We start from the raw sequence: 26,713 nt of genomic DNA on the forward strand, positions 1-26,713 counted from the left end.
AGATAAGTCTGTTTTGCCTTAGACATAGGATCACTTGAAAAGAATATAAATTAGCTGGGAAACCTGACATAATGTTTGGATACTGAGATCTTGGCTCATTAACCTGGTTGAATTATTTGAAGATGTATAGGGGCTTGTTGATTATGGTAGACTAATAGACTCGGGCAGCATTCCATCTCGTGTGATTTCCAACATGATGGCCAACTCTGAGTTAAGCATTATTTAGTGTGACCCAGGAAACTCAAAATCACATGGCAGTTCCTGCTGCATTTGCTGCAGAAGTCAATGCACTGAATAGGTATGTAATCCACTGGCCATTTGTTTTCTCTGGGCTTATTTGGTCAGCCGAGCTTTCTGTTTCTTCTCACCTCTTCTAGTGTCCTTAGAAAAAGTCAGCCTTCAGAAGTCACAGCTTTCCGCAATGGTCTTCCAGTTGTCAATTTTGGTCATCTACATATCTCGCTTATGGGTGTCCTTGGAGTGGGCATGTAACATCCAGCAGATATTTTCTTGATATGAAGAAAGGTTACTAACCTAAAACATTGCCTCTGCTTGCTAAAATTGAAGGCGCAGGTAGACAGGGTAATGAGGAAAATATTTGGCATGCTTGCCTTTATCGATCTGTTATGAAGAGGTGGGTGTACTATAACATTAAGAGAGTTAAAAGCTAGCAGTGACACCAAGTGTTCTCAATAAGATACAATGTAACATGTGGTCCAGCTGTTGGGGTAGCTAGGGTAACTGATTGCCTGGAGACAAAAACAGGTTCAAATTAGGTCAAGCAGTTTAAATTATACCCCAAACATTACCAAATTTCAATCCAGTTTGACATTGGTATATTGACAATCTTAAAAGCCAATGACTTAATCCGATGCTTTGGGGGTACAAGACCAGGGAAAATTGACCAGTTGGGAGGAGAACTGCCAAGCCAATGACATCTGCAAACTGCCCAGAGAATAGTTCTCTTAAAGGTACCTTTAGTGATCAGTAACCTGTGAAGCAGAATCCCCAAGAAGAAGGAAAGAAGACAGGAATACAGAGAAGAACCAGAAGCTGCCTGGTTTTGAGATAAGAAGTTTAGTTTTATAAATCTTAATCATGAGTTTTATTGTACTAGTATTATAGAAGGGAAGGTAAAGGGTATTTTAGAGGAAGGAGTTGTAAATAGTTGTCAGTTAATTTTTCACTGTTATATTTTAAGATATAAAGTTATTAATTTTTACTTTAAATAGTTCTTGGCCTCTTGAATTTTCACAGATTACTGCACAGGATAAATCTTTTCTGTGTTGCTGCTTTAAATTAAGCAGAAGTGTTTACCCCTTGTTGAAATAGATCAGTGCATTGAGTACAGGAATTGGGAGGTCATGTTGAGGTTGTATAGGACATTGGTTAGGCCATTTATGGAAGACTGCATTCAATTCTGGTCTCCCTGCTATAGAAAATATTTTGTTAAACTTGAAAGGGTTTGGAAAGATTTACAAGGATGCTTCCAGGGTTGGAGAGCTTGAGCTAAAGGGAGAAGCTGAATAGGCTGGAGCTATTTTCCCTGGAATGTCAGAGGCTGAGAACCTTATAGAGGTTTATAAAATTATGAGGGGCATGGATAAGGTGAAAAGTCAAGGCCTTTTCCCCAGGGTAGGGAAGTCCAAATCTAGAGGGCATATGTTTAAGGTGAGAGGGTAAAGGTTTAAAAGGGACCTAAAGGGCAGTTTTTTCACACAGACGGTGGTGAGTATATGGAATGAGCTGCCAGAGGAAGTGGTGGAGGCTGGTACAACTGCAACATATCTGGATTGATATATGAATAGGAATGGTTTAGAGGGCTTTGGGCCAAGTGCTGGCAAGTGGGACCAAATTAATTTAAGATATCTGGTCAGCATGGAGGGGTTGGATTAAAGGGTCTGCTTCCATGCTGTATATCTCTATGACTTTATGCTTCTTTCTCTGCAAACATTTCCTGACTTGCTGAGGGCTTCCAGCATTTTCTGGGCCTTAATGGATGAGTTAGAAGAGGTGACTGGAACCTTGGCCAAAGACATTTGTAGAAAAGGATAGAAGTTTGATAAGGGTTGAGATGATTGAATAATTTCTACCAATAATGGTGTCTGTTTTGTGCATCACTTGTATATTGATTTGCAAAGATTCTTGAATCTGTTTTTTAATTCCTGTTATGTCTGATAATTCATGATACTGGTAATTTTTTGCATATTAAAAGCATCAAAGGAATATGGAGAGAAAGCAGAACTATAGCATTGAGATAAAGGATCAGTCAGGATCATATTGAATATGTAACCAAGTGGATTGGTTCAAACAGCCAAATGTGATAAGCCAACTTCAGAACCTTTGAGTTCCTGACCATGTCCTAATAAGCGATGCCAAGAGTACATCAGAAACAGCAAACATGAAAACTGTCCTGATGTATATTGTTCAGATCTCACTACTGTGGAGGAGCACTGAGGGTGTAGAATTTATAAATTCAGGTTGGTGTTCCAGGTCAGATCACTGTTTTTCCACTCTCTTACTTAACTTGAGCACAGCGGCTACAGCTTTTGCAACGTGTGTGTTAATTTCAATAGTAGAATGCTAGGGTTTGTATAACCAAGATGTGTGAATCTACAGCCAATCTCCAGCATTATATTGTCAATATTGGTATATGTCATTATGGCAACATCCTGGGCCATTTCTTTTTTCTTGATGCTGATGGTTATATCAGATTCTTTCCACGTATAAGAGTCAGTCCCTTTGCCACTGAAAGTGTTCTTCATTGTAGAATTCTAATGTGGCATCACCAGATAGACCACAACTCTAATGAGAACTGGTCATCTTTTGTTTTGAATCTCAGGCAGACAAGGTTAAACAGTTTTCCATCAGTTCTGCTGTGTAAATTGGAACCTTTTGCATAGGAACTCAACGTGTAAGACAGCAGCGAAGTATGTCAAAAAGTGTTGGCACCAAAACATAATCCAGTTCAATCCCACTGCTAATCTTAAAATGTTCTAATGTTGCCCCACTACAGTTGACCTTACCCATAAGATAGTCTTGGAAAGAGGAGATCAATTGAACAGATTTGCAGGGCAGCCAATTTTCTCAAGCAACTTAAAAGTACATTAGGTGGAATCCTGAAATGGCCTGAGCAAATTGGGTTTTATATATTCAAACTCATTTTTTTTTACATACAGGGTACTTACCTGATGTCCCACAAGATATATTTCATACTGCTTTTGTAAATTCACTTTACCTAGAATATTGAATGTTTATCCAACCAAAATTGCACATTTCAGAGACAATTGTGCAGTTCTACATTGATATCAGTAGACAGAAGCAAACCCATTTTGGCTACAATGTATTAACTAATACTATGCTTACCAGCAGCAGAATCATAAGCTGAGCTGTTGAGGTTCAGTCTTGTTGGAAATGGGAGATGGTAAGCTTCAATACAGCTTTTTGAAGGAGCTTGTTCAACTAAATAGTACAGAAGATGAAAGACATGAGCTACACCAACACATTATATTTGATACGGATTTATGAAATAGGAACAGACCAGCCATCCATTAAAGCACACTCTGCCATTCAAAAAGATCGTAATTAACCTGTTTGTATTTCAAATTTTACACTCCCATCAACCCCAATAACCTTTGATTACCCAGCTGAACAAGATTCTTTCTGTCTCCATTGTAAACATATTCAATGGCCCCACTTCTGCCATATTCTGAAGCAGAGAGCTAAAAGTCACATAACGCTCAGAGAAAAATATTCTCTTTATCTTGGTCCTAAAATGATGATACCTAATTTTAAAACAGTGTCCATTTGTTTTACACTTACCCACAAAATGAAATCTCCTTTCCACATTCATTTTGCCAAGACCATTCAAATTCTTACATACTTCAGTCAAGTCATGTTTTACACTTCTAAACTCCTGTAGATACCTTAAGACCAAGAAAGTAAGAAAGTAGGGACAGAAGTCGGCCATTCGGCCCAAGGTTGATCTGATAATCCTCATGTCCATATTGCTGCCCTTTCCCTTTTACCATTGATTTCCTTAATGATCAAAAATCTAATTCAGAATATAATTAACAAAAGTAGGGTCAACAGTTCTCTGTGGTAAAGAATTCCACAGATAGACTACCTTCCAAGAGAGAAAGATTTCTCCTCATTTCTGTTGTGAATGGGCATCTACTTACTCGGAGATGAGGCCATCTCGTCTTCAATGCGTTCATGAAGGAAAACAACTTCTCTGCATTGACCCTTTCAAAAATGTCTCCTCTCATCCTTCTAAATGCTAATGAGTGCAAGCCAACTGACTCAACCTTTCCTGATAAGAAAATCTTTCCATTGCTAGAAACAACCGAGTGAATCTTATCTGGAGTGCCTCTGAAGCCAGTATGTCTTTTTGTTCACAGTATTCAGGCTGAGGTTTGATTATGCCTTCTACAGTTTTAATAGGACTTCCCTATTTTTATATTCCATTTCCTTTTAAATAAAGGTTAACGATTTATTTGCCTTTTCTATTACCCACTGATCATGGATGCCAGTTTTTTGTGATTTGTGAATGAGAATTGTCAAATCCTGCTGTTCTGTAGCTTACTGCAATCTTTCTTAATTCAAATAATATCCAGTTCCTCTATTCTTCCTGTCAAAAGTATAACATCACATTTTTCCACATTATATTCCATCTGTCAAGTCATCCCCCACCCCCCACCCCCCATGTAGCCTATCTATACCACTCTACAGACTCTGTATCGTCTTCACCATTTGCCTTCCTATTTTTGAGTCATCTATAAACTTGGTAATTTTACTTCTATTGGTTACAAATTGTAATCCTGAACATTCCCCCTTATGCCAACTCTTTGACTTCTAGTAGTTATTGAAATTCAGATTCAAATTGGAAATAAAAATTCAAGCATGTTACATCTACTGGTTCTGTCTGCAGACATTATGTCCCTTTTATGAAATCATACACACTCAGTTCGATTATACTTTGTATTTCTAAATATTCTGCTGTTGCATCCTTTACAACAGACTCTAAAATTTTCTCAATGACCTTTGTTATGTTGACAGGCCTATAGTTACTTGATTTAGTCTCCATTTCTTTCTCAATGAAGGTGCTACCTTAGCAGTTTTCCAAATTTCTGGTGTTTCTCTCAAATCTAATGATTCTTGGAAGATGACTATGTGTGCCTTCGACTATCTCGGTGAAAAAAACCACAACCTACCAACCTACCCTCATCAGACAACCTAAATGTTCCCCTATCAGTCCAGTCCAGTCAACATCCCCAGAAACAGCTCCAATGCATTTACATTCTTCCTTAAACAAGAAGACCAAAACTGCGCCACTTTTGAAATGTGGTCTCACCAAGACCTTATATACCTGAAGCATAACATCCTTGCTGTTATTTTTTTCCAATTCCTCTCAGAATAAAGGGGACCATTCCGTTAGCTCTATTGATTATGTGTTGTATCTGCATACTAACATGTTGTGAATCTAGCATCAGAAAACTTAAATCTCCCTGCAGCTCAGAAACCTGAAGTAGCTCTCCATTTATATAATACTTGGCTTATTCATTCTTCCTGCTAAAGTGGGCAACTTTAAAAATTGCTACTTTACACTCCATCTGCCAGACTATTGCCAGTTTACAAAAACTATTATAGCCTTCTGCAATATCTTACATCTTCTTCACAACATACTTTTCAACCTATTACTGTGTCTTCTATAAATTAACAACTAAAGTTTCACTCCCTCATCGAAGTCATTGATGGAAATTATGAAAAGGTGAGGCACAGCACAGACCTCTATATGACTCTAATTATATCTTGTCAATCAGGCAAAGTACCCTTTTATGCATAATTTCTGTTTTCTAAACATTAGCCAATCTTCGATGAATGCTAATATGCTACCACTATAGCATGAGCTTTTACTTTTGTCATTTGAGGTGCCACGTTATTAAGTGCCTTCTGGAAATTCTGGAAAAACCTCTACTAGCATTGATTTATCCACGGTACATGTTGCTCCTTCAAACTGTCTAATAAATTAATTAAACACAATTTCCCCTTCACAGTATAATCTCTTTAATGATTGATCATAATACCTACCTTATGACAAGCATTTTGGTGACTCAACTGGCCTATACTTTATTCTCTGCCTCTTCCCCTTCTTGAATTGATGGGTTAAATATGCTACTGCCAGTCTGACAGAACCTTTCCTGAATCAAAGGAGTTTTAAAAAATTTACAGCAGCACATCTACTATCTCATTTGCCATCCCTTTTAAGGTATAGTCCTAGACACTTGATGGTGTGTAGCTCAAAAAGCTTGTTTAGCATCACTTTCCTGGTATTTGTAATTTCACTAAGCTCTTGTCTCTGTTCCACTTCTTGATTTAGTGCTTTCAATGGGGTTTTTTTTGGATCCTCCATAATGAAGACAAAAGCAAAATACTTTTTCATTTCATCCACCATTTCCTTATTACCTACTATTAATTTCTTTTTCTCACTCTGTAGAGGATCAACACTCATTTTACTTATTTTTTATTACATTTGAAACTCTTGCTCTCCATTTTAATTTGTAACCAGCATCCTCTTACACTATAATTTCTTCATCCTGATTAACCTTTTAGTTTACTTCTGCCATTCTTTATATTCAGAACAAACATCTGAAGCTGCTGCAGTTTTGTGTAGTTATATGCTATATCCTCAAGTTTGATCCTCACTTCTTTACTGCTCTTCCTAACATCTTTACTTAACCATGGTTGGTGCATCCTCCCTTTATAAGTTTTCTTCATATTTGGAATACATTTATTTCAAATATATTGAAATATTCCTTTAAATGTCTGACACTGTTTCTGTACTGAGTTATCCTGAACCTCATATGCCAGTTCACTTCAGCTACCTCAGCTTTCATGCCCTTAATAAGTTGAAAACAGTAATCTTAGACTAACCTTTTCTCCATCAAATTGGTTCTAAAATTCAATCATACTGTAGTCTTTGTTACCTAAGGGTGTCTTTACATAGATATCTTGAAATAACCCTATCATGTTACACAATACCAAATTTAATATAACCTGTATTCTAGTACTGCTCTAAGAAACTAAATCGAAAGAAGTCTATGAACTGCATCAGGCTACTACGGCCAATTTGCTTTTCCCACTTCACATGTAGAGAAATAGTCATCTTGATATTGCTGATCTTTATCACAATCACTCAGTATCTCTTCTTGGAGTTTTAATCCTACACTATGGTTACTGAAAGGGGGCCTGTGGAACACTCTCATAACGATTTCTTTTCCCTACAATCCTCATGTTCACCAAACTGATTCTATTTACTGATCTCCTGAACCACTTGTGCCAGCACTAAAGGTTGCTAACACCAAATCTGCAGTATATATTTTCAATATGTGCATTAACTATTTATTTCGTATCCCTCACTTTCATGCATGGAATGTTAATTCAGTGCAAAGTGCAGGCTGTTAACCATGGCTTTGTTGGTAGTACTCTTGTCTCTGAACCACAAAGTCCTGTGCTAAATGCCCCACTTGAGATCTTGAGCACATAGAAACATCAGGTCAGTACTGTGATGTCACTGCACTGTTAGAGATGCCGTATTTCAAATGAGATGTTAAACTGAGGCCCAAACTGGACAAGTGGTGTATTAGATCTGAGACACTATGTCAAAGAAAAACAGTGGAGTCACTGCTGGTGGTTGGCCAATATCTATCCCTCAACCAACAACACAAGAAAAAAGGTGATCTAATTGTCATATTGTTTAGCTACATTCACAATGAAAAGAAAGTTGGTGGAAGATGAATGTTAAGGGTCTGTGATGCCAATCCAATAAGGACAGAATGTCCTCAATAGACCCCTGGTTCAATTCTTTAAGCAGTGTTTGTTTATTCAATTTGTTAATGGTTGCTGTATTATTTGTTTCTATGCTATTCAAATTATGCAAACAAACTAACTTACATTGAAGAGAATCAAGCATGTTATGTTGGTTCTTTTCTACAGACAGTAGCAAGCCAACCGACGGGCTTGGACAATGTTACTTGGGGGATGTACATAAAACAGAGCCCCAATATACCCAGGTTTGCTCTCCATGAAAGATAGTACATTTATAAACATCTGTTTAAATACAAGTTATATTAGAAATAAGATGGCAGATCAGATTCCTTTTGCCATGGAATTATAAGGCACTCTCTGATGAAGGGCTTTTGCCCGAAACATCGATTTCGAAGCTCCTTGGATGCTGCCTGAACTGCTGTGCTCTTCCAGCACCACTAATCCAGACTCTGTTTCCACTACCTCTTCAGGAAGTGAGTTCCAAGTATATTATGATCAAGGATTTCCAAACTACTTCACGTCTAATTAAGGTCTGGTGAGATATAGTTACTGTTGCAATTTTGGGAAACAGTCTGTCATATTGGCCTCTAGGATTCAAACACTGGTGGCTGTGGTTGGGATAATTTGCTGTTATGAATCTCCTTTCCATGCTAAGTCCAAAGGCTTGTTTAATTATCCATGGTAGAGTACATATAACCGTAGATTTTGAACAATAACAGGCACTGGCATAAAAAGGTATATTTCATTGCATAATATCAATAAATACAATGAACATTAGCTAGTTAGGCACAAATGCAAGTACCAGGAGCTAGGTATGTCATGGCTGCCTCCACTGGTACCTCATGCAAGACTAATTGATTCTTCACCCAAAGACCTTGCTACAGCAGCAGGTTAGGTGGAGTTACTGCAAATCCAACATTAACTCTTTCAGAACCATTACCTTATACAACACTGCCTCACAAAACATCGGAAATCAAATAACCAGAAAATCTGCTTCAGAAATATTAGTTGAAGAATAAATGTCAATATGTTTCTGATTCAGTCTGAGAATTTAATATTAATTTTATTTTGAAATTTCATTCATGTCTCTTTCCTACTCTTTCTCAAACAGTAAACAGATCAGCCTTCACTGATTTTAGATTGAATGAAGTCAGGATAACATGTATTTCTTCTAATTTCTGATAATGATCCCGTGGACATTGTCTCGTGGATGGGAATTTGATGGCAAAATATTCCAATGAACTCAATCAGTTTGCTTTCAAAAGTTTGCTTTAAAGAGTTAGAACAAGGAAGATACTGAGTATAATTTTGAATTGATACAATGATGTAAAAATAGATATCAGGGAATCAATTTTCCACTAGTATGCTTGTTCTCTTTGACTTCAGTCCCTGCTCTAGTCGTCCCTTGTCTTTTCTTGACACCTTCCCTTCTCTTTCTCTTCCCATAAACAGTTTTCCTTTTCAATGAGGCTGTAAAATGTCGATAGTTTCTTTGATTGTAGGTTCCGATTCAAATTTTTTTTTTGCTTTCACATACAATTTCTGCCTCATTTTGTAGCAGAGCAAATTGCTCACCGTGAATTCCTTGATTCGATGTTCATATTTTGACATTCAGGTCAGAAGATTGTGAGCTCAGTCCTGCTGAGGAACTGAGTACACACTCCAGGCTAACGTGCTTCACTGGAGAACCAAGGGAGTGCTGCAATTTAGAAGGTGCGACTATACAGGTTGCATCTTTCACTGAGACCCCTCCTTCCCCTCAGCAAAAGAGATGTTCCAATATTCTGGTTAAAGTTTATTCCTCAACTAATGGTTCTGAAGCAGACTATCTGGTTATTTGTTTCCTACATTTTGTGGGGCAGAGTTATATGAAGTAACAGTTCAGAAAGAGTTAATGTTGGGTTTGTGTTAACTCCACTTAATCTGATGACGTACCAAGGTGTTTGGGCGAAGATCAATTTGTCTTACATGAGGTACCAATGGAGGCAGCCATGACATATCTGGCTCCAAGTATTTGTAATTATGTCAAACTAGTTACTGATAATTGTAGATATTGATACCATGCAATAAAATATACCTTGTTATGTAAGTTTCTGTTGTTGTGGGAGTGTAGTCCTGAGCTTACAATCAGATCAATCTTGTTGTGCTATTTCTGATTTTGCAAGCCTTCCATATCTCAGCACCATCTGTAAAATGAGAAAACCATGCTAACAATTTACACACATACCACTTCTGTTCAGTTGGAAAAATCTCACATTTAGAACACTTTGCAAAGTCAAATTATAATTTGTGTTCAGTAAAAATTATAATAAATTTAAATCAATGATGTGGAGTTACAAATACATAATTAGAACCAACAATAATCATTTCTGAAAAGATGAAATTGGTCAAACACAGTTCCATAAGGTCAAAGCTCCATGAAAATATGCATTGAAAATGCCCAGAAATTACTGCAGGTAATAGGAGTGCTTGAATACTTGCTGCATTTAAATGACACCCACTAGATACTATTTTCACAGGCCCACCTACTCCATCTAGAATGAGCAGCTTATTGTCAAATGGATGGTTTAAGTGTACACTACTGATATCTGTTAAGAAATAATTCAAAATTCCCAATGGATATCAATTTTCTTGAAAAAAGAAAGCTACATTATAACAGTGATTTAAAATTAAGTAACTAGAGGAATTATGGATGATATTAGATTGTAAATGCCTGTGTTTTAGCAGAGAATGGCCAACACATTGATAAACAAATTATAATAATTCTTAATTGGCATTAAAAGGAAATGATTAATCAATGTTAAAAAATTTCTAAGTTGGGTGACAATATTTGGAATGGTAAAAGATCGCAACCACAATTCATGAAATAAATCCTTTGCTTTTATGTGTTGAGTTTGTGCTCCCTGGATGTTGCAGAGTAAATTGCAGCTAATTAAACATTTTTAAGTTCAGCCAGTTACTGTGTTAATAAATACTAGAGTAAATTCTTTAAAGGAGTGAATAAACAATTCTGGTATTATAAAAAAGGGGTAAAATTGCTTTAGAAAATGTAGATACCCTTTAAACCTACAGAGGAGGGTGAATGAATTTATAACTTCACAAGGAAGCAGCCATGCATAGCTTATTGTTCATATTACTACCTCATGAAGGTTCTGTATTTCAAATGTTCTGCACTTTGCAATCTGTAAGACACTGTTTAAGTCCAATGTATACTAAAATGGTCAGCTCACTCACAAAACACGTATGTTGAAAAACTGTCCTCAACATGCCGCACATCCATTGTACAACTCCAGAAGAAACCTTCATAGTGAAACGTCTTCCCAGATACCTGAGGTGAAACAAATGTAACTTTATTTATAATGACAAAAAATATTTTTCACACGGTCATCTCTTGAATTGAAATGAAAAGTTTCAATGATTAAATTACATTTACTATTGAACAGGAAAACTATTTTTAAATTTTCAGAGTTTTGGCAACTCAGTAAAGTTTTCAAGCATTGTAAAGGTCAAGTATGGCACAGGCTGAGAAAAAAATCTAATTTTCCTGTCTCTTTCACAACAGTATGACTTAAGCCCCAACTCTGGACAAACACTGCAGGAGTAGAAACTTTTACAATTACACCATCTCTCAAGTGCATCCAATTACTAATTTGTTTCATGAACCCTTGCAGAATGAAGGCTAGGTTAAAACTAATGAACTTATCTTCTATATGTTTTCTACAATCAACTGAAGAACAGGGTTCTGTGAAATTTAAGCCAAATGGTTACAGGCTATTTACCAGCTCTCTCTGCAGAAGGTCTGTAAAGGAGATTAGACCTTGTATTAAGAAAGCTGGAGGTTTTCGGAAGGATGTCTATAATCTTCCCCAGAACCTCTGGTTGTTCTCAGAAGTGAAAACCACTGTGGTACAATCATCTGTTGGCTGGAAGTGTCCAATTTAAGTGATCAATTAAAGGCTAATTCCCATGCCAACCTGATTTTCCCTGGCTGATTCCATTGATGGGAGTAGCCTTCTTTCTGGTGCCCCATGGTGCATGGAGAGCCTGCCACCTCCACCGGCCCATAATGGTAACAGTTACCCCAGCAACTGCAGCACCACCTCTTCCAGGCACCCCACATGATCATGGGGTCACCAGAACAGTATGTTTAAAAATGCCTTGCCTACAAGGGTTTCTCAGCCTGAAGGTGCCCTCTCAATCATCCTGCCATCTTAAAAGTTGTCATCTCTGTTACTGGTTATCCTATTGCTGCTAAGCCATCAGGCCGTGACAGCAGCCTCTTAGTTGATTGCTGACCAGTCAAATATCACCCCATGACCCCATTCAACTGTGGGGCCTGGGACCTGTTTTTGATCCAAGCAGCAGGACCACCCAACTTTTGGTCAAATTCCATCCAATGTATCTGAGTAGAATTGGAAAGCTAAATGAATACACAGTTGAATTTAATCATAAAACTCTATTCTTTGGTTGTCAATATTTCTGGAGTGGATCTTTTAAATAGTAATAGAATCAGTACAGGAAGGAAGCAGGCCTTTCAATTCATTATGTCTGCTGTATGATGACTCTTTACCACAGCGAGATAGGGAGGATTGCAGATGCTGAAGAGTCAGATTCAGTAAAGTGTGGCACTGGAAAAGACACAGCAGGTCAGGCTGTATCTGAAGAGCAAGACTGTCAACATTTCGGGAATAACCCTTTGTCAGGATCTGCTGTGCCTTTTCCAGGGCCACACTTTATCGAATCCTTACTGCAGTCATGTTGGGGAAAGATACAGCAGGTAGATTTGCTGCTTCTGTTCTCCTTTTAGGTTGCGGTCAAAAGGGATTGACATGTGTGGTTTAATGTGGTTACAGAAATCTGCTTGATATTTTGATGAGAAGTAATTCTTGTTTGAAACAAGATGTGGCTTATTGCATGAAAGTAATCATGTATGCATTTAATTGCTATGATAGACATTATTATCTTGAGTCTAGATTAGAGTGGTGCTGGAAAAGCACAGCAGGTCAGGCAGCATCCGAGCCTCCTGCTCCTCGGATGCTGCCTGACCTGCTGTGCTTTTCCAGCACCACTCTAATCTAGACTCTGGTTTTCAGCATCTGCAGTCCTTGTTTTTACCATTATTATGCTGATGTTAGGTGTGACTCCTTCAAGATCAAAATCTCTCCACCCACCTCAGTCAATATAATATCATTATTTTGAGATAATACATAACTCAGTATATTAACCCTTTCAAACTCTTTTATAAAATCTCTCTCCAAGTTTTTTTCTCATTATCAATATTTATGTGTTTGTGCAGATAATTGCATTTATCACCGATCCACCTCCCTCTTAGTCATTGACTTCACAAAATCAGATGATTTGAAGACTTTACTTCCAGAATGTGCTGCCTTTGGTGTAAAAAGATTGATAGGTTTTTGAGTTGAAGATTGTTGACTTTGACTATTTTCTTGATTGTGTGAGGGCTGTTAATCCCTTTAATCTGAATGACATTTTATTTCTTGGATGCCCTGAGGATGACTTCACTGAGGATTACCTTCTAAAACAGGGAATGACTCCATTGTAACATCTGGAAGACTGTTAATCTCAATCATTTCTGTTGCAGAAGTTGGCTGTCCTGTTGGAACAAATGTTTTTCTTTCTACAATACTCTGACTACCTGGACCATGCAATTTGTTTTAGACATAAATATAAAGAACTGTGGATGCTGGAAATTTGAAACAAAACCAGAGAGACACAACAGCTCTGGCAGCACCTTTAAAGAGAAAACAGAACTAATGTTCCATGTCCAGTGATCCTTGATCAAAATGGAAGGCTTTTTCCTGAAAAAAAGGTCACTGGACTTGAAATGTAATTTCCGCTTTCTCTCTCCACTTGCTATTGTGTTTCTCCAGCACTTTCTGAATTTGTTTTTGACTGTACCCTGAATCTGTGAACCTTGATCACCCCATCTCAGCTGTGGACTCCATAAAGTGATATGCACCACAACCTCAATCTAAAAAGCAGATTTTCATTCTCAATTTGCCAGAAAATTGGTGCTGAACTATGTAGACTATTTAAACTGTTAATTCTGTTGGAGATTTTCATTTTACCTTTGTGATTGTATCATTGGTACAACCAGAATATTCACTCTTTTACTCATACTACTTGAGCATTGTTTTTTCCTTGTCATGATCTCCATTACTGGAATTGCTGGTTCTTCCTGGGAAGATACAGAAATGGAAGTGTTCTGTTTGAACTTACGTCTTCTCAGCATCTATCTTCAAACTTAAATCAGTCACAATGATTTCTTCACTAAGTTGTAGTGCACTCTGAATTATATCAATTGGAACATTCAATTGTTAGCTCTTGTAAGCTGTGTTGACTCTTGCCTCCTGAGCCGTTTTCAGTCTCATAAGAGTGGAAAATATTTCTATCAACCCTGTCCAGTGAAAGGGTTGCATTTTGTTGTCAGCATGAAATGATCCTCTTCCACCCTCATAGCTAATTTCAGTGGATATTGTCTCCTGTTTGGGTTCTGGCAGAGTCTAGAGAGAGCTTAATGAAATCTTCAAATAAAAGCAAAATATTGCAGATACTGGAAATCTGAAAGAAAAGCACAGAGTTCTGGAGAAACTCAGCAGGTCTGGCAGCAATCATGGAGAGAGAAACAGAGTTAATGTTTCAGGTCTAGTAGGACATTTCTTTGGAAATCTTCTCCTGGTTATCCCTTAACCAAAATTTCTTTGATTTGTTCTCCATGACTGGGGCCATATCCAGTTTTGGCATGATGTTGAATGGCTACAGGATAACTGACTGTTCCTGGACCAGTTGTTCCTTGATATTAAATTGTTTAATTCCTACAGCTGTTTGAAAAAGTTGAGATCAAATCACACACGCATGCACAGGAGTGAGAATTCTTGATTGTGAAGCACATGTGCAATAGTCTAACTATATGTATCTCACTTACTTATCCATCCAGTAACTGTGGTGACTTTTTAAACTTTCTTCCCTTGCCCATCAAAGATATTAACTTTACTCACAGAGATGTCAACATCCATTTGATATCTGGCAGAACCTCAACCTGGAATGGGTCTTACAGTTTATCACTACCTGATGTGGTCTGTAACTGGCAAGTGAGGCTAGTGCTCCATATCCCTGGAACTTCTAGTTCACATTTGCATCCAAATATCTCTTCCTTTGTGTGAGGAAAGGTGTACAGCATACATTATGATTTGGATTTTAGACTAGAGGCAGATGGATGCAGCTCCCTCTGTGAAGTTTTTTTTAAAAAAGTGATCAAATCTCCTTTGGAGTACTGACACAGTTGCATCAATTGACAGAACACATGCGATTGCAGTCAAATGCCTGGGTGAACCCCAGTGTTAATGAATAACACAAAATACTATCGTGTTTATGTCAGAGTAAACATAACAAGGTCATTGGAATTAGTCTTGACTTCAAAACAGAATTTTCAAGGTTTCAGTTCAGATGAATCATGGTTTTAGCTCAGGGGTACCATTCACCACAGCCAAAGGGTTTTAGTTTTGTGGAGCTTCCCAGCCAGTAAATTTACATGGAAGTCTCCATGTTGTTAATTTTCTGTAAGAAATGTAGATCCTCGAGCAACCCTATGATAATATCATGGAGTTGCTTCCCAAAGGTGTACATTGCATATTGTGGGCAGAGTTAGTCAAATAGTTTGAATATAGAAGATCATTAGAACCTAGATGACAGTCTCTTAGTAATGTAACAATGTTCTTTGAACACAGAATCATAACTTTCCACAAAAAGCCCAAGCTCATTGACTTTATCTTCTCCTCAGCTCTTTCGTCTTGAACCCAACCCTAAAAACCGAACAATTAAAAACTAGAACTGAGAACGTTTGGATTATCCAAACTGAAAAATGGTTTATGCTAGCCAGCATGGAAAGGAATAGGGAACTTCTTTCCACAATACCAAGAGAACAAACTGGAAGGCATCACCTACAGTCAGTTCTTCTATAACGTGATGGTTGCATTCTTGTGTTGCCCCATATTATAGAAAAATCATGCTTAAGAAACAATGCTTAAAGTGTTGGCGATGTAATCACATTACAGCCAACACACGTTTTAAAAGTTCATACTTTAGAAACAGAATCCACAATTCGTCAACCCCATTATAAAAAATTTGCATTGAAATGCGCGTTATAACAGAAGGACTTGTAAGTAAAAACTTAAAGGGAAATAGATTGCGATATTGTATTGATGCTTGTGTTCAGAATTTTCTAATTGTCTTCGATATGTATAAAATTTTGTTTGCTATTTCCTTCTTTTGTGTAATAAACCGATGTCTTATTACGAAGGAACATCTGCAGTCTCGTGTGACTAGGTTTCAGTGACTAACCTTCACATTAACCAACTGCAAAAGATAAACATATGGCCTATCAAACCTGGTTTCATTCTGGGATCTGACTTGTTCAGTACTGGATAAAGTTTTCCTAGACCTACCAGACAATAAGACTGCTCTCACATTAGAGAGAGATAGATGACTGGTGGTGTATAACCTGAGGCTCATTAAGCCTCAAGCAAGTGGAGAGGTTGAGAAGGACAGAACTTCATGGTAACCTCAATTCACGCAGGAATTGAACCCACACTGTCACTTTCCATCGCAAACTAGCCACCCAGCCAACTGAGCAAACTGACCCATCAGCTGGGCTCAAAAAAAAGGACTGAAATGCTTTTTACAATAACTGTAGATTCTGCTTGTAGAAACTTGCACAGGTTTATCTTCTGCAGAGTTCAGCTCTTTTAACTGTAGTCTGTCATACAAGCTGTCTTCTTAGGGCTATGTTTGGAGATTTCTTCAAAACTTTCTGGAATTCATACTGCTGCTCACCATGTTGCATGATGTTATCTTCAGCACACTCATCTTAATGAAAGATACATCTGGTCGTTTTACTGTCACCATTCTCCTTTTAGGTCAGGATTTAAAGGACATGACTGACTAGTGTATTGTGATAGGGAAAAGCTACGTGGTAGTCTAAAAAGAAGAGCCCCTTGCCTTAAACTACATGACATTTATTGCTTGACAGCAATTGAGTATAAATTATATTGGTATGATAAACATTGTTAGTAAGTCTTGGAGAGCAAATTTAATGTTAGGCTTGGTACCTCAGAATTTAAATGACATAATCATATTGCACAGTGCTTAATCTCTGCCCTTTTTAAACTCTTACCACCCTATACAACAGTATCAATGCCAAGTCTCTAAAAGCACAGTTTAGTTAGACCCACTCCCTTGCCCTTTGCCAGATGCAACTTCCTTTTCAGATAATTATCCAATCTCTGTGTGAAAGCTATAACAGTAATAATTATAAGGATTTTACTAAAATGTTCAACTATCATTTTTGGTGATATTTAAATTTTTCCATTTTAGATTTTTTTTCCCAATTCCAGTTTGAGTATGGTCTCATATTTCAATAAACTAAGTTATATTTATAGTTCTACAATTGAAAGTCTGCAGTGACGGTAATACATAATTAAAATTGAATTTTGTTTTGAGTAGTTGCATATGTCTAGTAGGTATATATTATTTAAATATGGTGTAAAGCCAGTTCGACAATCACTTTCAAACACAAGATACTACCTCATACCATTCTCCCAACACCTCTATGCTTTCTGAATTGCAATAGCACTTGTCCTAGCAATGTCTCAAATTATTTTCATTCCTTTTTTCATCTCATTACAACAGTTCAGTGTCTCCCTCCAGCTCTGTTGCCTTCTAAAAATTCTATATTCCTCCAATACTGTTGCGTATTCAAATTTCCTTCATTTTGGGACGGTGGTGGCTTTACCTTAACTTTACTTACCTTTAGCTGTTTGGCTTCCATTCCCCGGACTTTCCTCATTAAATCTCTCTGCCCCTCTATCTGTCTTTCCTCCTTCAAGACACTCCTTAAAATATACTGTTCAACATTTGGTTGAGTTCTTTTGATCATCTACCCTGATACCTCCTTCTCTGGCAAAGTGTTTGTGATAAGCCTTGAGTGGAATTATTAACGTTGCTATGTAAATCAAGTTGAAGTCATTGTTCAGTACTATATATAATTATAATTTAAGAGTAACTAAGCCCCAATTATAATAAGTTATTTTTGAAAAGTTATTCAGCAAAGTGTAGGACAAGCTAATTCATGCATGACTACTTAATTGATATGGCATGCCCTTTCAGAATTAGTATAATTGCAGCATTTATTGCAATGCAAGTGAAATTAATGCCTTATAAGCCCAATTGATGCCCTTTATTTCAAGCCAATATTTCTGACTGCCTCAAATCTAGACCATTCCAGCTCATCACCAAGGTGGAAATCCACTTTTGCAAGTCAACTAACACGTATATCAAATTCATTCAAATTTATGATTACTCGGAATCGGAGAGACCAGAAGCAAGCAACTCCTAGTATGAAAAAAACCATACACTGCCAGCACCCAGAAACTAGGAGGTTGGTGAAAGGCCTGGAATATGTGAGTTCTGGGTAATATCATGGTCTCACATTGTATAATTTAGTGTGCAGCAGGCATGCACTGCTGAATCCAGGAAACCTTCAGGATCTGTTTTTTTCCCACAATTTACTTTATCGTTTTATGAATTCCATTTCAAGTTACTCTTCGCAATATTTAGAAAATGCTTTTACTTTGGCACAATGATGTGCTTGAAAAAAATGCATGCATTTCATCACCTCCAGTCCTACAATGTAACTACTTCCAGAAATTTGCTATAAATTCTGTGTCTTACAATTGTGTCCTCCACAACCACCTGATGAAGGAGCGACGCTCTGAAAGCTAGTGCATCCAATGAAACCTGTTGGACTATAACCTGGTGTTGTGTGATTTTTAACTTTGTATTCCCAGAAACAGTGATGTGTGGGTTTTCAGCTTCTCCACAACGTGTTTTAGTATCACAGGTATGTTTATCACTATATAAAGTAGAGGGAAAATATTTCTGAAATATTGTTCTTATGTACATTTTAGTTACTTGCAACACATTTACAATAAAATACACTAGGATAAAACAACTTTTTACAGTACTAATTAGTCCTTACTTTGTTGAATAAGTTGTAGGATCCAGGAAAATGTTTGATTTTTTTCATAGTTTCAGCAATGCTCCGTCTTTGAACGTGTCCTTTAGGTGGTCCATCAAGCTCACTTCGATTATGCGGCACATCACTGACTTGTTTTAGTATTGGAGTTGGATTCTGTTTTAGCGCAATTTGAACTCTCTGGAAAAAAAATGATTAAAATTGATTGCTACACAATAAAAAGCCATTGTGAAAATCAACAATGTCATTAAGTAATTCATGCAATTTATTACAATGGCACAATATTTAATCAAAATAAACATTCAGGCTGCAGCTTGTTCCTCTGTTTTGAATACTATGAATCCATACTATTGTGGTTTGTTAGAAAGCTTAACATTAAATATATTGTATTATCAAAACACATGGGCAAATAACTTCTTGTTTAGATGCTGAAATATCACAACCTCAGACTGTCAACCAAATCATTCATTTAAAAATACATTGTCCTGTTCTCGTATAAGTTTACAAGATCTAGCTGCTTAATAATAGATAGCTGACTAGAGTTACTGTAGTGTCTATCATCCAGAAGACATATTCGTTTCTGTCAAAATAAGGCTAGCAGCTTCCTACTATACCAAATAGATAGCAAAATATTCAATGTGTTAATTCATTCTTCTTGTCCTGTCACAACTAGACTGAAGTAATATGCTCTTTCTTCAGAGCTCAGGGGAGACTGTTTTAATTTGTGTCTTGGCCCTCAAACAATCCAGGACATTGACGTTTACAGACAGCGCGAAACCCAGCTCCCATTTGCCCTCTATTAAGTTATACAAAATGGCTGCATTTTTCTCTATAGTATGATGCACTTTTCAAGATTCAACCAGTCACAGATATTCCTGTTTGCAGTAAAAAATGTTCAGAACAGAGAATGGAAGAGCTTAACCAGACTTACAAAGATACAGATAATGCAGGATGTTATTAAACCATAAATATAGATGTAGGCTATGGAAAGGCTCAAAAAATGCCAAGCAAAACACAGGTATTGCCAATTTCTCCTTGTTATTCACTTTTTCCACACATTAACTCCCCCACATGCACTTCAGTATAATACTAAACATGCAATGTCGGACAAGTAAACTCAATTTCATAAGCTTTTATTAGCCACAAGGGGATTGGAGGTAAAAACAATGACTGCAGATGCTGAAAACCAAATACCGGATTAGTGGTGCTGGAAGAGCACAGCAGTTCAGGCAGCATCCAACGAGCAGCGAAATCGACGTTTCGGGCAAATGCCCTTCATCAGGAATAAAGGCAGTGAGCCTGAAGCATGGAGAGATAAGCTAGAGGAGGGTGGGGGTGGGGAGAGAGGAGCATAGAGTACAATGGGTGAGTGGGGGAGGAGATGAAGGTGATAGGTCAAGGAGGAGAGGGTGGAGTGGATAGGTGGAAAAGAAGATAGGCAGGTCGGACAAGTCAAGGAGACAGTAACTGAGCTGGAAGTTTGAAACTAGGATGAGGTGGGGGAAGGGGAAATGAGGAAGCTGTTGAAGTCCACATTGATGCCCTGGGGTTGAAGTGTTCCGAGGCGGAAGATGAGGCGTTCTTCTTCCAGGCGTCTGGTGGTGAGGGAGCGGCGGTGAAGGAGGCCCAGGACCTCCATGTCCTCGGCAGAGTGGGAGGGGGAGTTGAAATGTTGGGCCATGGGGCGGTTTGGTTGATTGGTGCAGGTGTCTCGGAGATGTTCCCTAAAGCGCTCTGCTAGGAGGCGCCCAGTCTCCCCAATGTAGAGGAGACCACATCGGGAGCAATGGATACAATAAATGATATTGGTGAATGTGCAGGTGAAACTTTGATGGATGTGGAAGGCTCCTTTAGGGCCTTGGTTAGAGGTGAGGGAGGAGGTGTGGGTACAGGTTTTACAGTTCCTGCGGTGGCAGGAGAAAGTGCCAGAATGGGAGGGTGGGTCGTCGGGGGGTGTGGACCTGACCAGGTAGTCATGGAGGGAACGGTCTTTGCGGAAGGCGGAAAGGGGTGGGGAGGGAAATATATCCCTGGTGGTGGGGTCTTTTTGGAGGTGGCAGAAATGTCGGTGGATGATTTGGTTGATGCGAAGGTTTGTAGGGTGGAAGGTGAGCACCAGGGGCGTTCTGTCCTTGTTACGGTTGGAGGGGTGGGGTCTGAGGGTGGAGGTACAGGATGTGGACGAGATGCATTGGAGGGCATCTTTAACCACGTGAGAAGGGAAATTGCGGTCTCTAAAGAAGGAGGCCATCTGGTGTGTCCTATGGTGGAACTGGTCCTCCTGGGAGCAGATACGGCGGAGGCGGAGAAATTGGGAATACAGGATGGCATTTTTGCAAGAGATAGGGTGGGAAGAGATGTAATCCAGGTAGCAATGGGAGTCGGTGGGTTTGTAAAAAATGTCGGTGTCAAGTTGGTTGTCATTAATGGAGATGGAGAGGTCCAGGAAGGGGAGCGAGGTGTCAGAGATGGTCCAGGTAAATTTAAGGTCAGGGTGGAATGTGTTGGTGAAGTTGGTGAATTGCTCAACCTCCTCGCGGGAGCATGAGGTGGCGCCAATGCAGTCATCAATGTAGCGGAGGAAGAGGTGGGGAGTGGTGCCGGTGTAATTACGGAAGATCAACTGTTCTACATAGCCAACAAAGAGACAGGCATAGCTGGGGCCCATACGTGTGCCCATGGCTACGCCTTTGGTCTGGAGGAAGTGGGAGGATTCAAAGGAGAAATTGTTAAGGGTGAGGACCAGTTCGGCCAAACGAATGAGAGTGTCGGTGGAAGGGTACTGTTGAGTTCTGGGTTTTATAGCTAATTTATTTCTGCCCTCAGTTATACAACTCTTCAATCCTGGTCTAGTTTAGCCCATAATCAAGAAGGAAATGTCTGATCACCAACATTTTTGTAATCATTATATCACCTTGCAAGATATATTGCATCATGGGCAGCATGGTGGCACAGTGGTTAGCACTGCTGCCTCACAATGCCAGAGACACGGGTTCAATTCCTGCCTCAGGCGACTGACTGTGTGGAGTTTGCACATTCTCCCCATGTCTGTGTGGGTTTCCTCTGGGTGCGCCAGTTTCCTTCCACAGTCCAAAAATGTGCAGGTCAGGTGAATTGGCCATGCTAAATTGCCCGTAGTGTCAGGTGACAGGTCAGTGTGGGCTTGTTGGTCCGAAGGGCCTGTTTCCACTACTGTAAGTAATCTAATCAAAATTCCATGAACTGGACCAATGGAGTTCCAGAGAAACACATTGTCCCTTTTGTACTAAACGGGATTCTACATACAGTAACAAGACATATGTTTGGGCAGTGCTTGACAAGGATGATCAAGGGATAAATATTGATCAGAATATTAAGATGCATTTCCCCTCCCCATTTTTGCACACACAGTCATCTCTAAATGGTGCCACAGAACCTTTTACTGCAAACTGAAAGACGGGGTGGATATCAATTTGGCAGCATACCTGAATCACATCAACTCCCGCTTACAACAAATTATGTCCAGGATTCAGATGAATGCTTTTAGTTGAATGCTTCACCCCCTCTGCTATAACTCTTCACTACAGGATGTTTTCATTTAACACACAACAGAATTCAAAGAATGAACAAAGCCTATACATACTCACCAAGCTGCCTTATGTCATCCAGTTTCAATTGGATATGAACTTACCCACATCCTTCAAGATAACACGCCATACAGTAACAACGATTTATTGACTAAAGGTATAAATAAGCTGAAACCTTGATTATGCCAATAGATATAATTCTTGTAGCTAAGATCACTTGGCAATTTGAGTAAATAGTTAATAGAGAGTGTTTAAATTAATAAGAGTTAGTAAAAACACTCAGTGTATCACCATGGTTTAGCATTAACTGAATCAGTAAATTATTTTTTGTGATCAGCATCTGAGATAACTGCAAAGTTGCGTTGTTGTTCTTAAATCCCGAGAAAGTTGGGGAGGTAATCCATTGAATAGACTAGATGTACTGATGGTTAAAAAAAGTCTCCAGAATTTATGAGGTTTTGTGTTTAAGAATGACATAACTTGCTTGGTGAGGATGGCAACACGAGCTTCCTAAAAAAATGAAGTCAATGTACTCTTTTGGTAATTTTTGTTTTACTTGGATCTTCAGATCTAGCAGAACCAATCATTTATACAAGTGAATTTATCAGGTATAGCTTCCTTAACACTCTTCATCCTCAACGTTGGCAACACGTACAATTAAACATTATGTGTAACTCTCTCTGCCTGTATCCAGTCAATATAGCCCTAAAGTTTGACATTTATAATCTCTCGCTCTTTGTCCTGAACATATACATCCTTAAGATGCTCTTTTCTACATTTATAAGGAAAGGAGTACCATAAAAAAAGTCAAGAAAATAAAGAGATTCTTTTTCTATCTATCAAGAGAAACTATATCTCAGATCATGGAAATCTAAGAGAATCTAAATGCAATATCCTTCCAGCCTCTGAACAATAGCAAGAAACACGAGAGAAACATTGAATCATAGAAGCCCTGCAGTGTAAAAACAGGCTATTTGGTCCACACCAACCCTTTGAAGGGCATCCCATCCATATTCATCCCTTGACCCTATCCCTGCATTTCCTATAGTTAATCCACCTCATCCATCTAATCTTTATATTCCTGTACACTATGGGCAATTTAGCACAGCGAATCCACCCAACCTGCACATCTTTGGACAGTGGGAGGAAACCCATCATACATGGGAAGAATGTGCAAACTCCACACAGGCAGTCTCCCAAGGTTGGAATCAAGCCTGGGTTCCTAGTGTTGTGAGGCAGTATATATAACCACTGAGCCAGACATAAATGAAGCCTTTCTCGACATTGAGATGAAAACTTATATTTTTCAACCAACATTGAGTTGAGAATCTGGTGAATGAGTGGTGAGAGGCATATTTGCTTGGATCATCACACAGTTGCACCCTCATTACTCCCTAATCTTACCTCATTAATATGCAGTCTCCCATTTCCCACACTCCTGATACACACCAGAAGCTGCAAATTCCTGAGCTGAGAGTCAGAGCAGGTACCTTGCAACTGCAGCTCACCACTTAGTCCTCTGTCGCTCTATCATGTACACCTGACACCAGCACCTCAGGGCATGACCCCTGCGCAGAGATAATATGTGCGCCACATCCACAAATACTGGCATCCCCTATCTACTAACATCTCGCAACATTATTCTGGCACATCTTCAATCCATTTACATTTTGGAACACATCCGCACCTTTTATTGCATTAGTGTTGCAAGGCCACTTTAAGTTCAGGGGCAGGCAACCAGCTTATGGACTGACCCAGGGGAGCATCTCAAGCCTGCAGGTGGGGCACTGGGCCTGAAATGTTAACTCTGTTTCCTCTTCACAGATGCTGCCAGATCTGCTGAGCTTTTCATTTCAGATTCCCAGGATCTACACTCTTCTGTTATATTTCAGTGTATCTGAGGGCTTACTTTCTGAGTGCTCATTCATTCAGTGTTTATCTGGATGCTCACAGTATGCCTTGCCAGTCGGCATGTTCACACTATAGCCACAGCCAATGGGTAACAGTCCTGTCATGTTGATGAGCTCTTCTGCACTGGCAGTCTTTCAGGCTTACCAGCAGGGATTTATTCAGGAGGCACGGGGGAAATCATCTTAATATACTGCATGCTGAGATGTCAGTGTTGCACCTACAGCAAATACACTGCACGTGTACTGAACCAAATGGTCATATTGGAAATAGGATGCATCTCGTCTTCTGTCCAATAGAAGGAGGATGCTGCTTTCACTGAGGGATTCCTGGAACCATCAGTTAGGGACTTGGCTATGGTCAGGCATCAACTTGGGACATTCACTGTCATTGGATCTGTCTCACTGCTCCCAAGGGAATGGACATCAGTCTGACCTGTAGGGTCATACCAGCCATCAGGGTAGTCAAATATCAACAGTCAGGGAGCTGAAAATTCAGTCATTGGTTTGGAGCCGTTGGATTTCCCAATGTTTTATTCCACCACCGTTTATGGCCACCACTTCACATTCCAATCTTGTTCTTTTTCACTAACACTGCATTTTGCAAACACATTCAGGGCTCGTTATCCCATCCCGTACATTCCTTGATATTTAAGTTCTCTGGAATTTTTGTTGGGTATGTGAATAGGAAAGGTTTGGAGGAACATGGGTGAAGTGCTGACAAATGGAATTAGATTAGGTTGGAATATCTGATCGGCATGGACGAGTTGGACCAAAAGGTCTGTTTCCGTGCTGTACATCTCTATGACTATGACTCTATTTACCTTCACAGGAATATGTTGGCCCTTCAATTTCACTATTTCCTTTTTGAAAGACCCCCCATACTCCAATGTAGATTTTCCTTTTTGGTTTTCTCACTTTGGTCAGATTATGTCTTATCATATTAACATCAACCTTGCTCGAAGTGAATACGTTTATTCCTGTTCCACTTTTGTCCTTTTCCATGACTAGGTAAAATTTCACTGAGTTTGCGGTTACAATCACTGAAATACTTTCCACTGACACTCTTACACCTTGTCCGGTTTCACTCCTAAAATTAGCTCCAGCATTGCCCAATCTCTTGTGGGACTTTTTTCCTGCATCCTAGTTTCAAAAGGTCTTCTGGATACATTTTACAAGCCACACCTCCTCTAAGCCTTTCATGCTTTGTTTATTCCAGTTAATATTGGAGAAGTTGACTATTATTACACTATTATTTTTATACTTTTTCTGAAATTTGCTGACATGTCTGCCTATTATCTCTTCCTGACCATTTGGAGGTCTGTAGCACAACCTCAGTAATGTGATTGCTCCTTTTTAAATTTTAAATCCAGACAATATAGCCTCAATTTCGAAGCCTTTTATGATAACATTCCTCTTTATTGTTGTATTTGATCAATACTCCAACACTGCCTCCCTTTTTACACCCCTCCATGGCTTACCTGAAGCTTCTATACCCCAGAATATTGAGCTGCAGGCCCTCGGCCTCCCTTAACCATGTCTCCATAGTTTAATAAAAATATCAAGTTTTTTTTTAAAAATGCCTTCATGATGGTAGTGAAGCCATACTTCCCCCTGTTAATCAGCATCCTCAGCTTGTTGGCCTTACTTCAAAACTCCTTGAATTAAAATAAATACCATCCAACCTCCCCGAGCTCTGCTCTGTCAGTATAGCATGTAGCTCCAGGTTCTAATGCTTGAGGGCCTGTTTTTCAATCTGCTACTTAGCTCCCTGAATTCTTGTTACAGGGCAACATCCTCTTTCTACTTACATCGTTGATGTTATTATAACCGCAAACTCTTACTTTGTACCTTCCTACTACAGAATGTCTTGCAACCATTCAGTGACATCCTTGACCCTGGCCCAAGAGAGGAAGCACACCACCCTGGAATTCCTGTGGAAATGCCTGTCTGTGCCCTTCACTGCCACATCTCCTACCAGCTTACACTCTGTCTATTCTTCCTGTCATGCATCTAAGCTCTGACTGCACTCCCCAGAGGAACTGTCACTCATGCTGTTTTCCAATACAGAAAAGCTGTCCTTGAGTGAATGCTGGTGTTTTTTGTACTACCTGCCTGCATCCCTTCTTCTGACTGATGGTCACCCATTCCCTCTTGATTGCATTTCCTTAAGCAGCAGGATGTTCATGTCAAGTAAAGTGCTACCCGCATGACTCTCAGCCTTGCACAGACACTGCTGTACCTCCAGCTAATGCTCAACCTCAAAAACCTGGTGCTCAAACCAGTGGCATCTCCTGCCATGGGCATCCAGAATGCCAGGAGCATCTAAGATTTCCCGCATACTGCAGGTTGTGCACCAC

General features: G+C 39.1%; 1 protein-coding gene across 1 annotated transcript in view; it reads right to left on the reverse strand.

Annotated features, from left to right (window-relative positions):
• LOC140481429 (transmembrane protein 182-like) overlaps positions 1-26,713 on the reverse strand; it is a 56,154-nt gene that overhangs the window by 21,285 nt on the left and 8,156 nt on the right. The window contains exons 2-4 of the mRNA XM_072577592.1: positions 18,884-19,060; positions 11,062-11,155; positions 3,367-3,462 (exon numbers count right to left, since the gene is read on the reverse strand). Of these exons, the coding sequence (XP_072433693.1) occupies positions 3,367-3,462; positions 11,062-11,155; positions 18,884-19,060 (367 nt within the window). The remainder of the gene's footprint in view (positions 1-3,366; positions 3,463-11,061; positions 11,156-18,883; positions 19,061-26,713) is intronic.

The sequence above is a fragment of the Chiloscyllium punctatum genome, chromosome 9 (genome assembly GCF_047496795.1).
Source record: "Chiloscyllium punctatum isolate Juve2018m chromosome 9, sChiPun1.3, whole genome shotgun sequence".
Classification (NCBI taxonomy): Eukaryota; Metazoa; Chordata; class Chondrichthyes; order Orectolobiformes; family Hemiscylliidae; genus Chiloscyllium; species Chiloscyllium punctatum.